This window comes from Macrotis lagotis, chromosome 2 (assembly GCF_037893015.1).
Source record: "Macrotis lagotis isolate mMagLag1 chromosome 2, bilby.v1.9.chrom.fasta, whole genome shotgun sequence".
In the NCBI taxonomy this organism is placed as follows: Eukaryota; Metazoa; Chordata; class Mammalia; order Peramelemorphia; family Peramelidae; genus Macrotis; species Macrotis lagotis.
In genome coordinates, this window is record NC_133659.1 from 29,373,423 (window position 1) to 29,393,676 (window position 20,254).

The following is a 20,254-nucleotide window of genomic DNA, read 5'->3' on the forward strand; positions in this document are numbered from 1 at the left end:
CTCCTGTTCACCACATAGCCCTTGCTTGTGTATTCCCTCCCTATAACTGATCCTCCCTTTTAAAAAAAATGATAACCATTGTAAAAAGGGTGACTTGAAAACTGGGGCATTGACAGTATTCACAGTTAATCAATGTATTAATTATATTGTAGAAACCATTAAAACTCCCAAATGACTGTTTGTGTATCATCTTGATGCTTATGTAGAGAGAACTGGAAACAATGCTTCTTTGTACTTTATTAAAGACAAATCATTGGCAGGAGTAGGGTGGGAGGGGCTAGGTGGGTCTTTATTGCTTGAAGACTAGGTCCTCATCTTTCACCCAGCCTGAAAGGGCAGCAACTTCTCATGGGTGCAATTCCAATGCTTCTAGGTACAGATGCTTTAGTGTGCTTCATTTTTCTGTCCTGGCTGGTTGATCCTTCTTTAGGTGGCCTGGTGGCTTTCATCTTAGGTGGCCCGGTGGGCTTTAGTGCTAACCCCCAATCAACTTCAGTCTTGCTGCAGCTTAGAATTCCCAAACTCAACCAAACTCAACCTTCCCCACAAGCAAGGATTGTAGGTGTACCCCACTATCTCCTTCTGGGGGTTGTAGGTAGTAGGTCCATATCATGTAAAATTGAAGTTGTATTTTTAAAAAATAATTCTTTTGTGACTCCAAATTACCTTTTGAATGTGTGCAAATATCCCTGCTTTGGGATAGGAAAGCATTGCATAGTTGCTGATAAATATATTTTGATATTCTGATTCACTGGCATGGGTTTTCCCTGAACTGACATACAATGCCCTCCCCTTCACATCCTAGTAGATAGTTTCATATTTAGCTATGAAAAAATGAATTATTTCATGACCAGTTCTTTGTTGATGAATCTCTCAGCATTTTTCCTGACCCGACCCTCAGTGACAGGATCATGACTGGTCACCAGTCTGTCCAGAGATCCTTCTGTTCTGTTGACCACCCAACCTTTGAAAACTCAGAGCTATGCGATGATGGGGCAAGAGATAGCCTGGAGGGGAGAAACTGAGGAGAGAGGGTTAGATTCACAGTGACATTTCAGCAAAATAGAAATGGAGGGAAGCAATTGTTGACTGCCTGTTGCCTTCCATGCTGGATTTACTTTTCAAGTAAAAATGATATAAAGCCCCATTCAGGGCACTTCTCCTTAAGAAGTATTAAATTTGGGGTGCATTCTGGGGCAGGGTCTTATATTGGTGAAGTATAATGAAAATCTGGTAGGACAGTTTATAAAAGATGTCACTGTTTCTGGACAGAAGGGTGTGAATTGATATTTTGATCCATTTTCAGCCCTAAAATCTGTTCATTGCAGTGGGTGAAACACTCTCTACATATGAGGAAAATATGAGAGACTTCATGTTCCCTGGTCCGAAGCAAATATCTGGACATCATGATTCAAACCGCCAAGTTCTAATGCAAAGAATATCTGGCACCAGGGTAAGTGACAGACGTGAGTCCCCAGGTTTGGTGCAGGAGGGGGGGTCCTGGCAGCCTGGAGCCAGACCTTCCTTAAAAGCTTGCTTTGACCAGTCACTCTTTATTAGGAATAATAAATCTTATTTAAGATTGACCCTTGAGATGTTAGATTATATTTGTTAGAAATGGTTTCTAATTTTTGGAGCCAGCTCTTAACAAACAAGGGGGGCCAATCAGGATCTAGGCAGTTTCTTTGATGTGTGGAGCTTAGTGGAAATACTTCAAAATACTCTTCACTCTTTCTCTCCCACATAGAGGGATAGAGGAGTAAAGAGAGAGGTACTTGTTGCCTCCAGTACTCTTCTTCTTGGGTTTTTTGGGGAGCCTTTCCAAAGGGTCCATTGAGAGCGTAGGGAAGACCAAGGGAGCATTTACTTGGGCTATCTTTTTGTTGTCTCTTGTTTTTGACACCTGAGCCTCTCACCTTCCATTTAAACCACATACTTTCTCAACATTATTCTTTGCATTGCTCTGTCAGTAGTATAGTATAGTATAGTATAGTATAGTATAGTATAGTATAGTATAGTATAGTATAGTATAGCATAGCATAGTATAGTATAATGATAGCATAATGCTGCCGACCTCTATACATCTGCATTTCTCTATTTGGTGTTTTGTTGTTTTGGGGTTGGATCTGAGATTTTATTGGAATTGGAGATGTCTAGAAAATCACTTTCTTCTCAAAATGTAACAGATGAGCATTGACTTGTCTTCAAGAATTCCTGGGATACTGGAAGTGAGGTAACCTGGCCAGAGGCACCTAGCTGGTAGGGTCAGAAGTAGTACTTGGAGCTGGCACTTCTTAGAACCCTGGGGCAACTCATCATACTGCGTTCACTGTCTTCCAGGACAATACAACAGCTATTGATCAAGTACTTACTGCATGAGGAGCTTTACAGGGTAGAGTTGAACCAAGGCTCTTGTCTTCATAGAGCAAACCGACTGGTCAGGGAATAAGTCACCAACAGGTGTAGATCTCCTGTTCAGGCTTCCATGGGGTGGGCAGATAAAGGGCTGTGAGATTTGAGGTTGGAGAGGAGGAATGTGTTGATATAAATGATTTCTAGGGAGAAATAGTAATACTTTAATTGTGAGGGACCTTGATGTATCCTTTTAAGGTCTAGTTAGAGCTAGCCAGGAAATAAACAAGAAAAATAGTAAGTACGTGAATAGAATTTTAGAAAAGTTAGCTATATGGAAATAGAAAAGAATATGCATATTACTTAGCCATGCATGAGGCTGGGGAGGAATGTGTTGGCTTTCAACAGAGAAAGTTTGAGTTAAACAAGGGAATTCAGTTGGGAAAGAAGGTATAGGGAAGACACCATTAGGAAAAGCTTGAAAGGGGGAGAATGGTGTGATATGTATTGTTAGGACAAAGAGTTAACTAGTATGTGCCTGGAGCATAGAATGTGGAGAATGGAAAAGGGCAAAAAGAGGGAAGGAATATAAGGGAAAGGAATTCAAAGAGGAATTAGTAATCAGAAAAACAAATGTTAACTACTGAGAGTGGATTTAAAGAAGGGTGTAAAAGGAAAAACTTAACCTATTTTAGGGGAAGAAAAGAGAAGAGGCAGGAGAGCAGAAGCAGATGAATCAGATCTGGTGCTGAGTACTCTGTTTTTTTTGTCACAATCCTCTTCTTTATAAAGAGGGGGCTGTGAAACAAAGCAAGGGAAAAGTAGAAGAAAATGGAGTGGAGAGAAATAGACAATTAACAGTCATTACTGTGAATGTGAAGGGAATAAACTTACCCATAAAACAGAAGAGAGTAGAATGAGTTAGAAAGCAGATCCCAACAATATATTATTTAAAAGAAGTATAATTGAAACCCCCCTCCAAAAAAATCCATGTAGTTAAATAAGAGGCTAGAGCAAAATCTATTAAGCTTCAGTAGAAATAAAAAAGCCAAGGGTTAAAAATAAAGAAGCCAAGGGTAGCCATCAACAAACATTTATTAAGCAATTAATATATACTAAACTCTATGGTAAATGCTGGGAAGACAAAGAAAAGACAAAAATAAAATAAAACAAAGCCATAAGTAATCAAAAAGTCCTTTATATATATATATATATATATATATATATATATATATATTACTAAGTATATATATTAACATACTTTTGGCATACTTTATTTTGTGTATTTCTATGTAAATATATACTTTATGTCTAAATGAATACCTTTTATATACTAAAGCAGAGGTTTTTATTTTTTTGTGTGTGTCATGGAACCCTTTAGCAGGTTGGTGAAGCTTGTAGATTCCTTTTCAGAATTAAAAAATATTTTGAAATTAATAAGGTACAAAGGAGTGCAGAGAAAAACAATTGTACTGAAATGAAATTATCAAAAATTTAAATAATCAAACAAGTTCCTGGACTCCAGATTAGAAATGCCTGTTCTAATAGGGGAAATATCATTTAAATAACTGAGAACAGAGACAATATATTCAGAGTAGATTAAGGTATGATGAAAGGGGAAGGCATTAGCATCTGGGGTTAGCAACCATGATCTCTGATAAAGTAATGGCAAAAATAGCATCACATCTAAATACTTAAAAGAAAAGGTAAATGATTTCTAGGAAGATTTCTAGTAATGATATTTAGTAATACTTTAATTGTGGGGGTGGACCTTCATGTATCTTTTTAAGGTCTAGTTAGGACTAACCAGAAAATAAACAAGAAAATATTAAGTGCATTTATAGAATTTTAGAAAAATTAGATATATGGAAATTGAAAAGAATATGCACATTGCTTAGCTGTGCATGGCACCATTACAAAAATTGGCCATTAAAACCTCACATTTGTTTGTGAGGAATGCAGAGACATTAAATCATCTTTTACAGACCATAACTCAAGACTGAAGAGCCACTGAAGAAATGATTCATAATTAATTTCAGGCAATTATTTAAATTTAGATTGTGTGAGTCAGTGAATTTCTTTAAAGATAATAACAAGGCAACATATTAATATTTTTTGAGAAAAGTTGTTTTTAAGGGAAAATTTTTGTCTCAGAACATTTTCATCACTAAAATAGAGAACAGATCAAGAAATGGACTGTGCAACTAAAAAAACAAAGAGCAACTCCAAACAATCATCAAAAATTTAAAAACCCTAATTAACCAAAATAAAAATTCTAAATGTCAAAGAATAGATGAATAAAATTAATTGCAAAAATTAAATCAATAAAATTATAAAATTTCTAAAAAGAAACCAATAAAATAAACAAACCTTTAACTACTTTGATTTTTATTTTAATTTTTGATTGATATTTTATTTTCCTTGCATATTTATGTTTCACAATTTTCTTCCACCTTCCCTTCCCTGCCCCCAGAGGTGAACAATCTAGTGAACATTATTCATTTACATAGCTAATTTGATTTTTAAAAAAAGAAGTGGGGAAAAAGGTAGTTATATCAAATTTCTTCGATGAGATAAATATGATATTTAACCCATGGAGAGTTAAAACAGAAAAAGACGACTTAAAGACAAATATCTAACAAACATTAATACAAAAAATTTAAATAAAAATATTAGAAAAGAGACTAGAGAAACATATTGCAAAGATTAAATATTAAGAACAAGTTAGATTTTTACTAAGGAAGTAGCCTTCATTCTATATTAGGAAACTATCAACATACACTGAATTAATAAGAAAATAGCAAGAAGAATATAATTATATAAGTAGTTACAGAAAAAGGTTTTGAGAAGATAAAATTATTTCTCTTTAAAAACCTAGAAAACATTGGAGTAAGCAAGTCTTTCCTTACTAGGTAATGTTTTGTCCTTTGTTCTTGGAAGAAGACCATGACATCAGGGAGGTTATGCCATTACAAACACATGACCTGAATTTAAGTGACGGGGGCAGTACTAAGTCACCAACATTACCGTTTCCTCATTGCCATTTGGTTCCAGTGGCCAGATAGGTATCAGGAGGACTGGGGATGGTCCTGAATGTGAGGCAATCGGGGTTAAGGTCACACAGCTAGTAAGTGTCCAGTTTCTGAGGCTGGATTTGAACTCCCATCCTCCTAACTCCAAGACCAGTGCTCTAGCCACTGCACCACCCAACTGTCCTTATTCCTAATTAAGTAATATCCAGCTAAAACCAAGAGCTGACATTATATGTAGTAAGGATAAACTAAAGGCCTTTTCAAATAAAGTAAAATCATCCATTATTGCCATTACTATTTAACATAGAACTTGAAATGTTAGCTCAGGTAATAAGATAAGGGAAAGAAAATTGGGAAACGAGCATCACTTTTAAAGATGACATGATGATTTTCATAGAGGACCTTTGAGACTTAACTAAAAAGTCAATCAAAACAATAATAATGAAGAGAAGGGAAAGGAACAAACATTTATTTAGTGTTGACTGTGCACCAGGGACTGTTATTCCTTTTTTTTTCTAAGTATTATCTACTTTGATTCTCACAACAGCCCTTTGAGATTGTTGCTGGCAGGATCTCTTTTTTTTAAGTTGAGGAAACTGAGGCAAATAGGTAAAGTGACTTACCCAGGGTCACACAACTAGTTAAGTATCTGAGGTTAGGTTTAGAACTCAGACCTTCCTGTCTCTAGACCCAGCTCATTGAATCACCAGCTGCCTCTAAAAAAAAGTTTCATTATATAAAATAAGCCCACATAAATTATCTGTAGCTAAAATATTGCCAACAAAACACAGCAGGAGGAGATAAATTATTCCCTTTAAAATAACTATAAGAATGTGGGTAGGAAAAAACAATGGAATAATGCTTATTCCTCAAGGTTACTGTGCTAATCAAAAGAGATAACCTTTAAATGCTATTAAAAAGTCCATTTTAACAAATAAAAAATGAGTAGGTTTAGCCACTACAATAAAAATAGCAATATTGCCTATATCAATTTGCATAATCAGTGCCATACAAATAAAACTTCAAAAAGATTATAGAAAAATTAGTAATCAAAATCATCAGCAGGAACAAAAGATCAAGAATCTCAAGAGAAATGAATAATTTTTAAAATGGGAAAGAAAGGGGCCTAGCAGTACTATATTTGAAACACTACCACCAGCCAGCCATCATTCTCACAATTTGATTCCAGTAAAAGAATAGAGATGCTGATCAGTAGAAAAGATTATCTGTACAGTATACCAAAGCAGACTAGCTTGATGTTTGATAAGCCCAAAGACTCAGCTCCCAACGTAAGATAAAAAACTGGCAGAAACTAGGTGTAGACCAATGTTTCACATTGTCTACCAAAACAAATGCATACATAACTTAGACATGAATGGTGAACTCACCAGCAGATTAGAGGAGCAAGGAAGAAATTGTCTTTCACATCTCTGGATAAAGGAAGAGTTCACATGGACAAAGGAGCGGGAGAGTCATTGAAGATAAAACAGATAACTTTGATAATACAAAATTTAAAAGTTCTTTTTTCCACAAATAACTAAGGTAGCTAATATAAAAGGGAAAGTAGGTAACTGGGGGGGGCATCTTTCCATCATGTTTCTCTAATAAAGATCTCATTTCTAACATTATAAGAAATGTCTACATTTACAAAAATAAGAATCATTCTCTATTTGATTAGCAGTCAACCCATATGGACAGTCAGTCTCAAGGGAAGAAATCCAAGTTATTAATAGCCATATAAAAAAAATCCTTCCATACAGAAATAGAAAATTGAATTGAGGTTCCATTCACACCTATCAGATTGACAAAGTTGACAAAAAGGGATAATGACAAATGCTGGAGGGGTTGTGGGTAAATTAGGTATATTAATATACTATTGGAGGGGGGCGGAGCCAAGATGGCAACAATAGAGAATGTCTCTTAGAAGCTCTCTCATAAAACTTCGAAACTAAGGACTAACTAAACTTTCGAGAGACAGAACCCACAAAGGGACCCAGTGAGGCAGTGCTCCTACTCAAGGTAACCTGGAAAAGAGCAGAAAGGCTCTGCTCCCCGGGGTCGGAGGGGCGGCCGGCCAGAGGGGTGGCAGAGGGGGAGTCTCCCGAGCTGCACCCCGGGGGGAGCACCGGGCACAAAGTGGGGGAGGGGGGACCTCTGCCAGAGCGAGCCCGTGAAACACAGCCCTCAGGGCACACAGCAAACAACTTGGTCTTTCAGCAGCCCAAATCCAGGAACAAAAGCAGGCAGAGCTGGTAAGCAGGAGCCCCCAGGGCATGAGCCCATTGAACCTAGGGAGGGGAGTGAAGAGAGAGAAACTGCCAAGCTCTGTCCTCTGCCCCTGGAACAGGACTCTGGGGCTCTGACCACATTCAGATCCTGATCACAGTCTAGGCCCCCCCAAAGAACAACAGGGCCCCCCCCACCTCAGCCCCATGGCAGAGAGGAGCACTTATGTTCATTCACAGACCAGGAGAGAGGACAGAGCCTCACACACTGAGACCCTTGTGGGAGTGTCCCAAAAGCTCAGAAAGTACCCCCAAAACAGGCTCAGGCTGGAAAAATAAGCAAGCAGAGGAAAAAAGAGGAATACCATTGAGAAATATTTTGCATATGAGCCCAAGAAGGATCAAAATACTCAGTCTGAAGATGAGGAAGCACAAGCTCCTGCATCTAAAGACTCCAAGAAAAACAGAAATTGGGCTCAGGCTATGACAGAGCTCAAAAAAAGACTTTTGAAAATAAAATGAAGGAGTTAGAAGAAAAACTGGGAAAAGAAATGAGAGATGCAGGAAAAACATGAAAGTGAAGTCAGCAGCTTAGTCAAGGAAATCCAAAAAAATGCTGAAGAAAATAGCATGCTAAAAACCAGCTTAGGTCAAATGGATAAAACAGTTCAAAAAGTTATTGAGGAGAAGAATGCTTTAAAAAGCAAACTTGGCCAGATGGAAAAAGAGATAAGAAAACTCTCTGAGGAAACAAATCCTTCAGACAAAGAATGGAACTCAGGGAGATTGATGAATTTATGAGAAACCAGGATTCATTACTTCAAAACCAAAAAAAATGAAAAATTAGAAGAAAATTTGAAGCATCTCATTGAAAAAAACAACTGGTATGGAAAACAGACTTAGGAAAGATAATTTAAAAATTATTGGAATACCTGAAAGTCATGATCAGGAAAAGAGCCTTGACATCATTTTCAAAGAATTATTACAGGAAAATTGCCCTGATATTCTAGAAGTAGAGGGGAAAATAGAAATGGAGAGAATCCCCCCAATCCCCCCCAAGAAAGAGATCCCAAAAAACCAACCCCTAGGAATATTATAGTCAAGTTCCAGAACTCCCAAGTCAAAGAGAAAAATATTACAAGCAGCCAGAAGGACACAATACAAATATCATGGAGCTGCAATCAGGATCTCATAGGACTTAGCAGCAACTACATTGGAAGCTTGTAGGGCTTGGAATATAATATACCAGAAGGCAAAAGAGCTTAGAATGCAGCCAAGAATGAACTACCCAGCAAGGCTGAATGTCCTCTTCCAGGGAAAAAGATGGACTTTCAATGAACCAGGGGAATTTCAAATGTTCCTATTGGAATGGCCAGAGCTGAACAAAAGGTTTGATCTTCAGATACAGGACTCAGGTGAAGCAGAGAGTGGAGGAGAGGGGGGAAATATAAGGGACTTAATGATGATGAACTGCATGTATTCCTGCATAGAAAAATGACACTGATAATACTCATATGAACCTTCTCAGTTAATAGAGCAGGTAGAGGGAGCTTTTATAGTTGAAGCACAGGAGAAAGCTTAATTTGAAGATAAAATATGGTGTAAAAATGGAGTCAATAGAAAAAAAGGGAAATGTAATGGGAGAAAGAAAAAGGAGAGGGGGACTAGGCTAAGACATCTCATATAATAAGTTTTTTCTTTATTACAATGAGCTATTGCAATGATATGGAAGGGAGGAAGGCAAGGGGGAATGAGGGAATCTTCACTCTCATCAGAGGTGGCTAGGAGAGGAAACAGCACATATACTCAATGGGGTATAGACATCTGGAGTAAGAAGGAGGGGGGAGCAGGGGGAAGGGGTGGGGATGTGAATAAAGGAGGAGAGGATGGACCATGGGGGAGAGAGTGGTCAGACATAACACATTTTCCTTTTTACTTCTTGCAAGGGGCTGGAATTGGAAGACCTGTCCAGGACCATAGGGCCAGGTGGATGCTGGGCCTAAGGGGTGGTATGGGGGCTCAGGGCCTCTTGGCCCCAGGACCAGGGATCTGTCTGCTGTACCACTCAGTGACCCTACAGCAGAGTCAGAGTGAAAGGAGAGAGAAAATATAGTACATGGTAGTGGAGAAATACAAAAGGAGGGAGATTTGATCAGCAATGGCAATGGTGGAAAAATATGGAAGTAACTTTTGTGATGGACTTACCATAAAGAATGTGATCCACCCACGACAGAGTTGTTGGTGTTGGAACAAAGACTGAAGCACATTTTTTATTATTATTATTTTGGGGGGGTACAGGGCAAATGGGGCTGGGGGGCCTGCCTGGGGCCGCATAGCAGGGTGATCATTGAATGTCTGAGGCCGGATTTGGACCCGGGTGCTCCTGGCTCAAGGGCTAATGCTCTGTCCACCACCCAGCCACCCCTACTATTATTACTATTATATTTTATTTTGGGTCTTTTTTTTTCCTTTTTGGTTTTTGCAGGGCAGTGGTGTTGGGGTGGCTTGCATGTCACACAACTGGGTGATTGTTGGGTGTATGGGGCCAGGTATGGGCTCGGGTGCTCCTGGCTCCAGGGCTGGGGCTCCATTGCGCCACGTGGTCATACCTACAATTATTACTATTATTTTTTTAATTTTAATTTTTTTCTCTCCCCTTTATCGCTCAAGTGAGTCTATATTTTGTGGGGGGAGGGGTATTCTGTTTACTCTTAAGAATATTTTATTAATGTATAAAAAACATTATTTGTACAAAATAGAATAAATAAATATTAAAAATATACATACTATTGAAAGAACTGTGAACTGGTCTAGCCATTTTGGAAGCAAATGTGGAAGTATGTCCCCACAGTTAATAAACTGCAGATCCTTTTTGACCCAGTGATATTTGTACCCCAAAGAGATCAATGAAAGAGGAAAAGAACTCATATATAAAATATTTATAGCAGCTTTGTTTTTGGTGGTAAAGAACAGAAAATTAAAGGAATGCCCATTGATTGGGAAATAGTTGAACAAATTATGGTATGTTCAACTAGAGATAGAATACTATTGTGTTGTAAGAAGTGGTGAGGGGAATGGTTTTAGAGAAATCTAGGAAGATTTGTATGAGCTGACTTAGAGTGAAGTGAGCAGAACTGTAATATAAAGGCAAATAATGTTGAGCTCCAATCAAGGTAATGACTGACCATGATTCCAGAGAACTTATGACTCATTCTGCACTCCTATTAGAAGTGATAGACTCGGGGTAAACTGAGATGTGTTTTCAACATGGCCAGGATGAGAATTTAGTTGTTTGTGTTTAGTTAGTTAGTTGTGCCATTTAGAGTTTTGTTTTTCTTTCTTTTTCAGTGGGAGGGGGCAGGTTTGATAGAGGGGGGAAAGACAGACTTTTGTCCATTTAGAGTTTTGTTTTTCTTTCTTTTTCAGTGGGAGGGGGGCAGGTTTGATAGAAGGGGAAGACAGACTTTTGTTTAGTTAAAAATAAGTTGAAAAAATTAAATAAAATTGGAGATAATACCATCTCTGATACTTCCTTCACAGAGTTTTGGAGACTTCAATGAGGTCATATATGTAAAATGTTTTACTATGTCATGAATACTATCATTTATCATGACAGGTAGGTGGCACAATGGAGAGATCTTTGGACCAGGAATAAGGAAGATGTGAGTTCAAATGTGTCCTTAGACGTATACTAGTTCTGTGACCCAGGGCAAGTCACTTTTTTTTTTTTTTTTTTAGGTTTTTGCAAGGCAAATGAGGTTAAGTGGCTTGCCCAGGTCCACACAGCTAGGTAGTTATTAAGTGTCTGAGACTGGATTTGAACTCAGGTACTCCTGACTCCAAGGCCAGCGCTCTATCCACTGCGCTACCTAGCCGCCCCTACTATTATCTATTTCACAATTTATTTTGTGTTCCAAATTAGATAATGTTCATGAAATACTTTGTTAATTATCAAGTGTCATATAAATTTTAGCTGTTCTCATAGCCCTTGTGAAATTGTTTTTCTCCCTCCTTCCCACCATCTGACCTGTACAGGTACAGGTGCACACGTACACACACACACACACACACACACACACACACACACACACACACAAACACCAGACACACACAAACACACATACACAGAATGCCTTTTGCATACTTCATCTTGTTTCATGAGACACAAGACTGTAGTGGAGAGAGTGTTGGACTTGGACTTGGAGTTAGAAAGTCCTGTGCTCAGCTCCTTCCTTTGACTTGTGATTAGCATGAAACCAGGCTCCCTCTGGCCCCCCAGACTCTTCTCTTGTACCAGTGATGAGGTCCCTCATAGTGTGGACTCCCTTAAGGAAAGGTAGCTTGTCAAGTTCATTGCCAATGGAAGTGATTGTTGGTGGTGGTCTTCTTCTCTAGTTCAGTTCAGTTTAAAGGGGAATAGGCTCTTCTCCCCTCCCCTGCTGTTGTGTTGAAGGCTGGACAGGCCATTGCTCAGATGGATACAATTAGAATAAGATTGATTCCAGTGGAATCAAGGCTTTGAGCAGCAAACTCCTTTCCTCTACCTTCAGATCAATGCCTGGAGCCCCAGAAGAATGGGGGCATTAGAATGTACTTTTGTGCTGTTTCCACTTAGTTTTGGTTCCTTCTACAAGGTGTCTCTTAGTTTTAGGGGTCTATGTTCTGCTCTGAAAATTGTGCATCACATTTTGGCTGTGAAGATATTCTAGTTTCAGTTTGTTGATGAAATTCCTAAGGACATTTCAGACCCATTAGTTGGTCAAGGATGGATAGTGAGTTGCTGGTACTTAACTTTGGACATTTGACTATGTCTTTCTGTTTTTGTATTAGGAGCTAATTTTTTAAAGCCTTTAGTCACTTATTGTATAAATGCTCCCATTCATTTGTATAATTTGTTGTATTAATTTGGGAAATCCAAAATATCAAGGGGGCCTATTACAAACTATAACAAAACAGTAGTGAAAATAAGTTTTACTAAGTGAAGATCCTCACAAAATGTAGGGCAATTGGGGAGGATTGTAGAAATTGATGGGATCTCTTGGTTCCCCAGGTATAACTGGGAGCCTTGCTTGGATTCTGGAAGGAATGAAATTCTGCCTCTGCACTGCAGTAGCATCTGACAGGTTTTTAATAGGGTTATTCTTAGGTTAGCAAGACCAAGTCTTAGGGGGAGGGAGCCTGTACAGGACTATTGCTGATTCCTGTGAGTGGGGAAGGCTCCTAGAGGTTTGGAGTCTTGTCGGCCAGGAGAAGTGGGCCTTGGGCCCTTGGTGCCGGTCACTCAGCTTTCTTGTGCCTTTCTCTGGGATTTCTTTGGCCATTGGATCAGGGAGTTCCTGTTCTCCTCATATTCACCTTTTTATTATTTTCTGACAAAGTGATAACCTTGGGCCTGGGAGAGCATCTGGATTCCTTCTAATTCTAAAGACTATGGGCTTATTTTGTATCTAGCCTATGTCTTTTGTCAAGTTATTGATAAAAATGTTGACTAAAGACTAAACATATATTATTAGAAGACTTCTTCCCAATTTGACACTTGGATAGAAAACAAAAAAAATACATGCATACATACATATGTATTTATGTATATGTATATTGAGGATATGTATATTGAGGATAATACTAGTACTTATCTCTCAGGGTGGTTGTAAAGATTAGATGAGATAACATTTGTTGCTCATTAGTGTGTAATATGTCTTTCCTTCCTATTTCTTTCCTTTTTCCTTTCCCCCTTTCCTCCCTCCCTTCTTTCCTTCCTTCCAGATAGCTACAAATCCACCTGCTTGTGAGGTCATCTTGTCCCCAGACTACATCCCTTCTTTATTCATTTCAGTTCAATGAAATATTGTTTGGAAGATTTTTTAAATTTTTTATATTAATATTTTATTTGTTTTCCATTTACATATAATGGTAGTTTCTACCAATCTTTTTTTTTTCAAGATTTTAAGTTTTACAATTTTTCTCCCTCCTTCCCTTCCCCCTTTTCCCAACAGAAGCAATCTGATAAAAGCTTTGCATTTGCATCCATGATAAATGTAGATCAAAATCAAATGTGTTGTGAGAGAAGAATCAGATCCAAAAGGAAGAAAGAAAGCATTAGAGATAACAAATTTATGTGATACTTAAAACAACCTTTAAAAATTGAAGATAATAATCTTTGGTCTTTGTTTAAACTCCACAGTTCCTTCCCTGGAAACAGATGGCATTCTCCGGTACAAATCCCCTAAAAATGTCCCTGATTATTGCACTGAAGGGGTGAGCAAATCCATCAAGGTTGATCATCAACCCATGTTACTGTTAAGGGGTACAATGTTCTTTTGGAGCATCACTTCATACAAGTCTTTCCAGGTTTTTCTGAAATCCTGTCTTTCATGATTTCTTACAGAACAACAGAACTCCATCACATACATATACCACAACTTGTTCAGCCATTCCCCAATTGATGAGCATCCCCTCAATTTCCAATTTTTTGCCATTTCAAAAAGAGCTTCTATGAATATTTTTGTACATGTGAGATTTTTACCCTTTTTTCTTATCTCTTCAGGATAATAGACCCAATAGTGGTGTTGCTAATTCAAAGGGTAGGCACACTTTTATTGCCCTAAGGGCATAATGTTTAGAAGATATTTTGAAGACTGGGCCTAGAATTGAATAACAGAAAGGGGTAAGCTATTATTGAGTTGTTTTGGTCGTGTCCAACTCATTGTGATGTCATTGCGGTTTTCTAGGCAGAGAGAGAGGAATGTTTGCCATTCCCTTCTCCAGATCATATTTGACAGATGAGGAAACTGAAGCAGACTAGGAGAAGTGACTTGCCCAGGGTCACATAGCTGGTGAGGTCTGAGGCTGGATTTAAACTCAGGTTTTCCTGACTTCCAGACTTTCCACTCTGTCCACTGTGCTACCTAGCTGCCTGTAAGGAGACCAGAGACATTGTTTTGGAGACTGTGCAGAGCTTTTAAGGACCTCAAAATTCTCCCTGAACATAGTATTCCAATGGACCTTTGATGTCCTTGATTTGGTACTTGCCTTCAATGATGCAGCAATGACGCTGTTTGCAGGCCCCTCCCTCCCTGCCTTTCCTGAGTGATTTTGGTACATGTTGGAACATGGGGTCCTCCCCACAAGAGAAGCTCCACTACATTAGTACAGGCCTCACTCGTGCACTGCCTGCACCTCCCTTCCAAAGCTTCTTTGTTGCAGGTTTCATGTCTGAGCTCTAGCCAATGGGGCAGCCTTCTGTCCTAAATTGTTCCAATTTTCAGAGGTTTTAGGGTTCTTAGCAGCCTGAACCTAACAAGGAACACTGTCTGGAGTAAGTCCTTTCTGGAATATCCCCTGAAAAAAGAAGCTGCCACTTTATGAGGTCCCTCAAGGCCTAACGTTCAGCTTAGCAACAATAGATACTTCTAGTTCCATCACCTAGGGCCAAACAGGACAAGGCTAATCCCCTTCCACATCAAGTTCCTATGTACTGTAGAGGCTCCAACATAACAGGGCCAATGACAAGAATGAAAAAAAAGGAAAAGGGCCATCAATAGAGTCAAGACATGCATGTTTTTGCTGGTGGGCACAGAAGGATAGGCAGCATGAGCATCTTGCAATATAAGGAAGGAGAAGCTTCATATAGAGTTTGAGATCTGAGCTTTGAATGAAACTAAGGCCAAGGGAGAGATAGGGAGAGAGTGCCTTCTAAGGATTCTCAATAACTCAACATGCCATCTGCAAGCAAGGATAATTTTGTTTCTTCTTGGCCACAGTTTATGCCTTTAATTTTGTTTTCTTGTCTTATTGTTATTATTAGCATTTCTAAAGCTGTTAAATATTAATGTATAGAGGGATCATATTTGCTTTAAGCCTGTATTTATTGGAAAATCTTATGTTGTTCTCCACTGCAAATAATATTAGCCTTTAATTTTATATTCTTTTAAATCATATTTTTAAATGAACTTTCTGTACTTGTGCTTTTCAAAGTTTATTTTTAATGTAAATGACTTGTATTTTGTCAAAAAGCTTTTTTTGGTATCTATTGATAAAATCATCGAGTTGAGTTGGTTTTTTTTTTTACTTTTAATATGATAAATTATTAATTATTTCCTAATGTTGTTGCATCCTTAGTATAAATCCAACTTGATCTGAGTGAATAAATTTTTGGAATTCATTGTTCTAGTCCTTTTACTAGGATTTTATTTAAAATTTATACATCAGTATTTATTAGTGATGTTGGGCTACATTTCTCTTTCCTAACATTAGCCATGTTGGTTTAGATTCTAGAATCATGTTAGTCTTCTATGAAGAGCTTAGTAGAATTCTTTGTTTCTCAGTTATTGAGAACAATTTTTTAAAAATTAATTGTTCTTTAAAACTTTGATAGAATTTCTGTGAATTCATTTGAACCACCCCTCCCCCACCCCTGTATATGCTTTGTGATCCCCCAAAATAAAGGTTTCTTCTTTTAACCTCATTGTCTTGCAAAAAACAAAAAGAAAAGTGTTTCTAGTCTTATGTTTTACTAATTTGGATATTTTGTGTTTTTATATTTAATCATTTGGTTTCTGATCATTATTTCTCCTGTGTTTGCTATGAAATCACCTTGTTCATTCATTTTGGTAATATGGTTTTCCTTTTCTTTTTTTTTGTCTGTTTTCTTTTTTTGTCTGTTTTTTCAAAGATCAGTTTTTACTTTTGTCATTTTTAGTCTTAATATTTCATAGTTTTGTATAATTTTCTCTACATTTTCAAAATTACTTTTTTTGCTAATTTTGAATTTAATGTTGATTCTCTAGTTTTATGTGTACACACAAACACATATGCACATATACACATGCTGTTCATTAATCATCTGTTTCTATTTTGTTCCTATATGTTTTCAAAAAATATAGTTTTTCCCCTGTAGACTGCCTTAGCTTCTTCCCAGAAATTTGGATAAGATCATTCTTTTTTTTGTTGAGTTTTTCAATGAGTTGTTCCTTGATACCCTCATCATCAGGATCTCATTATTTTCTCCATTTAGTTCTCTTTTATATTCCCTGTACTAATTATTATACACACTTTGTTATTTTCTGTGACTTCTTAAAGAGAAAGGACTTTTTTTTTTTGATAAAACTTTCACAGAGTCACCTTCATGTCAGATGGGAAAAATGCATTTTGTCCACCTCTTCTTGTGAGATCAGTCTAAGAGAAGTGAGTTTCTTTTTCTTTTTCAAGTTCAAACCAACCTGTTTTTGTTAAAGTAAATCACTGTGTGAATAATTTGGAAGAATTTTTTCTACTGAACAACTTCTCTCACCCCATGGTTGATTTGGAGTAAAGCTTCCTCTAACCTGAACCCTAATTGTAAGCCTGTTTTTGTTGTTGTGGCAGGTCTGCAAATTTGCCTTTTTTACATTTCTTTATAATTTCTCTGTGCCTTAGTGCATGGTCAGTTTTTTAAAAAGTACATGCTACAGAGGAGAAAGATTATTCTTTAATGTTCTCATTTTAAATGTACCACAGGTCTTTAAACTCTCATAAAATTCTTTTTTCATTCTTGCTTCTCTTTCTATTATAATTGTCCAGTTGAGAGAAGCACCAAAGTCCCTTGTAATTGATGTGTTACATTGTCATGGTTGTACTTTGATTGGTAGCATCCAGAGGGTACTGCTATAGACTCTGCTTTAATCTCCACCCTGCCCCCCCCAACCTCAGATGTCAACACTGCCCAGTCCTGGCCATTGTGCCATTTGTTGCCTGTTCCTAGTGATAGTAAAGCCACATTAGCAGCTCTTATCTACTCTGAGTCTTGGAAGAGAAAAGAAAGAAAAGGGTCAGGAGGCAGGTGGTGAGAAGCAGAGGAAGATCCCAAGGTCCAGGCAAAGGGATCTGAAAGTCCAGAACTTTCCTCACAACAAAGTATAAATTCCATGAGCAAACTGTGGGCATCACATGGGGCACAGGTGTGTGTGCTGCTAGTGCCTGCAGGGGCATCCTCACAGGATGAGTGATGGGGCAGCCCCAACCTGGACCTTGTCCTCTGCTTTGGGGTTTCTAGGGCAAGGCCATTTGTGGAAGATGTTTCCTAAAGCCCTCACTTTGTTGTGTCTGATGGTTCTGAACATCATCTGACTTCTGGGTCTGTTGTCTTTTTGGGGTGATTTTTTGGGGGGAGATCTTTTCTTGATTGCACCTCCTGCTTTTTGGGGGGAATTACTTGATGAAGTAAATTTTGTTCTAGGGCCACACTCTCATTCCTCATGTGTCTTTATTTTTAAGATGTGTTTCTTGTATGTTGCAAATTGTTGAGTTTTATTTTCTTATTCCTTCTATCATTCTTTTTCATTTTATTGGATTCTTTAAGTCCCTTACATGTTAGATTGTGATTGTTATGCTGAGTTTTTCTTCATTTTTAATTTTTAGATTGATTTTTATTCCAGTTCTCTTAAATTAGTACTTTGTCTCTAGAATTGGTGTTGTTTGTACTATTTTGACACAAATCTATTCTTTGAGTTGTCAGTTTTTTCTTTCTCTTTATTTATCTCTCCCCTTCATATCTTTGTCTTTCCTCATCCAAATGTGATTTAAGATATTCCACCCACAACTTCATAGCTTTATAACATTATTTTGCTTTTTCTAAGAAATTTTAAATTTACTTTGTCTTCTTCCTAATTTCATCTTTTTATTAATTTTTTTTCTTTCTGATACTGAATCTCTTTTTTTGCCCATATTAGAAATATAACAACCTTCATTTTTCTGACCTGACTCAGTTTAGCCCTTCCTTAGACAACCTGGTGGCCCTCCACTCCCAGGGACTCAGTATTCTGATGCTGGCCTTGGTTCAGATGCCGGATTGACTTGAGCTCTATTGTACCTCAGAAGTCCTGAACCAAAGTGATTAACCATCTTCCCCCTCCCCAGCAGCAGGGAGGATAGAAACCCTTCTATTTTTCCATATTCTTTAGTGCATGTACTTTTCCTTCTTAAGAAGTAGAGCATCTGTGATTTCAAATGGCTTCCATTTCATTTCTGTTATTATATTTGTCTATATTACCCTATCCTACTTTCCATGTGTGTATTTATTCATCTGATATTCATTATTAACATTCCTTCACTCTTAGAAATATCTATATGTGATAAAAGCTATGCTATATTGTGGTAGTCATTCTGTATCTGATATCACGAGAACTAGTTTTACTGCTTTTTCTTATTATGACCATTTACTCCTCAAGCCATGTTATTTAGTTATTACATATATGTCTTCCCTACACTCTCAGTATTTATCAACTCTTGGGATCCATTTTTTATTAGCATAGGATATATTGCTTTGAAGTGTAAATTTTGCTGGATGAAGTTGATTTCATATTTGCCCATTCTCCCTTAACGAAATTTATTAGAAGACTCTTATTTCTCAGCAAAGTCATGTACTTCTACTCTGCCATGGAAATCTTATTTAATGGTGCATTTTCATTTTTTCTTTTAGGGTAAATCTTGCCTCAGCTTCAGTTCTTCCCTCTATTTCTTCTTTCCTTGTTTCTCACTTCTCCCTCCCCCCCCAAAATGGTATTGATATACTTATGTTGTAAGATAAGATTCAGTCTGTGAGATATTTAGCTTTTCTTTCCTGTATCCTTATTTTTAAGGATAGCTTTAAATCTTTAGTGTCTTAGGTTTTTTTAAATCTCTTGATAATTTCTTTTGTTTTATTGACCCTATCAATAATTTAAAAAAAAAAAACAACTTAGGGTTGGCTAGGTGGTGCAGTGGATAGAGCACTGGCCCTAGAGTCAGGAGTACCTGAGTTCAAATTGGCCTCAGACACTTATAATAACCTAGCTGTGTGGCCTTGGGCAAACCACTTAACCCCATTGCCTTGCAAAAACCTAAAAAAGAAAAAAATCTAAAATGAGCATATTCATCCCAATCCTTAATCTTTTATTGATAATTATACTTAATGAGGCTTTCCTTTTGTTTTTCTCATCTGGAATGTTTATATAGTCAACCATTCTTTTCATCTGTTGTTTGACTTTCTGTTAGATTGTTTTATTTTGCAGGAATGCTTCAAATTCTCTTTTTATTCCATCTTCCTTTTTTTGATTATTCAGATTTCATAAGGATGTGTTTTTCTGGTTTACATCTTTGTAATATTTTGTGTCTTTCTTTCCTCTTTTAATGATTGTGGAGTAGTACTGAGTTATTTGCATTTATGTTCCATCAAAATGGAAAGCTTTTTTTTTGGTTGTTTGCAAAATTTTGTGTTTTTTCTCCCTCCTTTCGGTAATGAAGGTGTGAAGTTTAAACCCTATTCATCTTGGAATTTGCTCAGTGGAATCAATCAATTAGTATTTTGTTGTCAGATTTCAGAGTTTCTAGGCAGTTCTCCCACCAACTTCCAGGAGTATGTTAATCCTTTTTTTTTCCAAACTCCTCTAGAAGGCTAGTGATTTTGCATCAAGTCACTTTCTGGTTTTTTTGGTTTGTTTTTTTAGGGTTTTTTAGGTTTTTGCAAGGCAAATGGGGTTAAGTGACTTGCCCAAGGCCACACAGCTAGGTAATTATTAAGTGTCTGAGGCCGGATTTGAACTCGGGGACTTCTGACTCCAGGGCCAGTACTCTATCCACTGCGCCACCTAGCTGCCCCCAAGTCACTTCTTGAATAGAATTCATATAGGC

The 20,254-nt window shown here is 37.5% G+C and overlaps 1 protein-coding gene across 1 annotated transcript in view; it reads left to right on the forward strand.

Annotated features, from left to right (window-relative positions):
- LOC141510951 (spermatogenesis-associated protein 6-like) overlaps window positions 1–20,254 on the forward strand; it is a 91,306-nt gene that overhangs the window by 13,165 nt on the left and 57,887 nt on the right. The window contains 1 exon segment of the mRNA XM_074220329.1: window positions 1,329–1,453. Coding sequence (XP_074076430.1) covers window positions 1,329–1,453 — 125 coding nt within the window.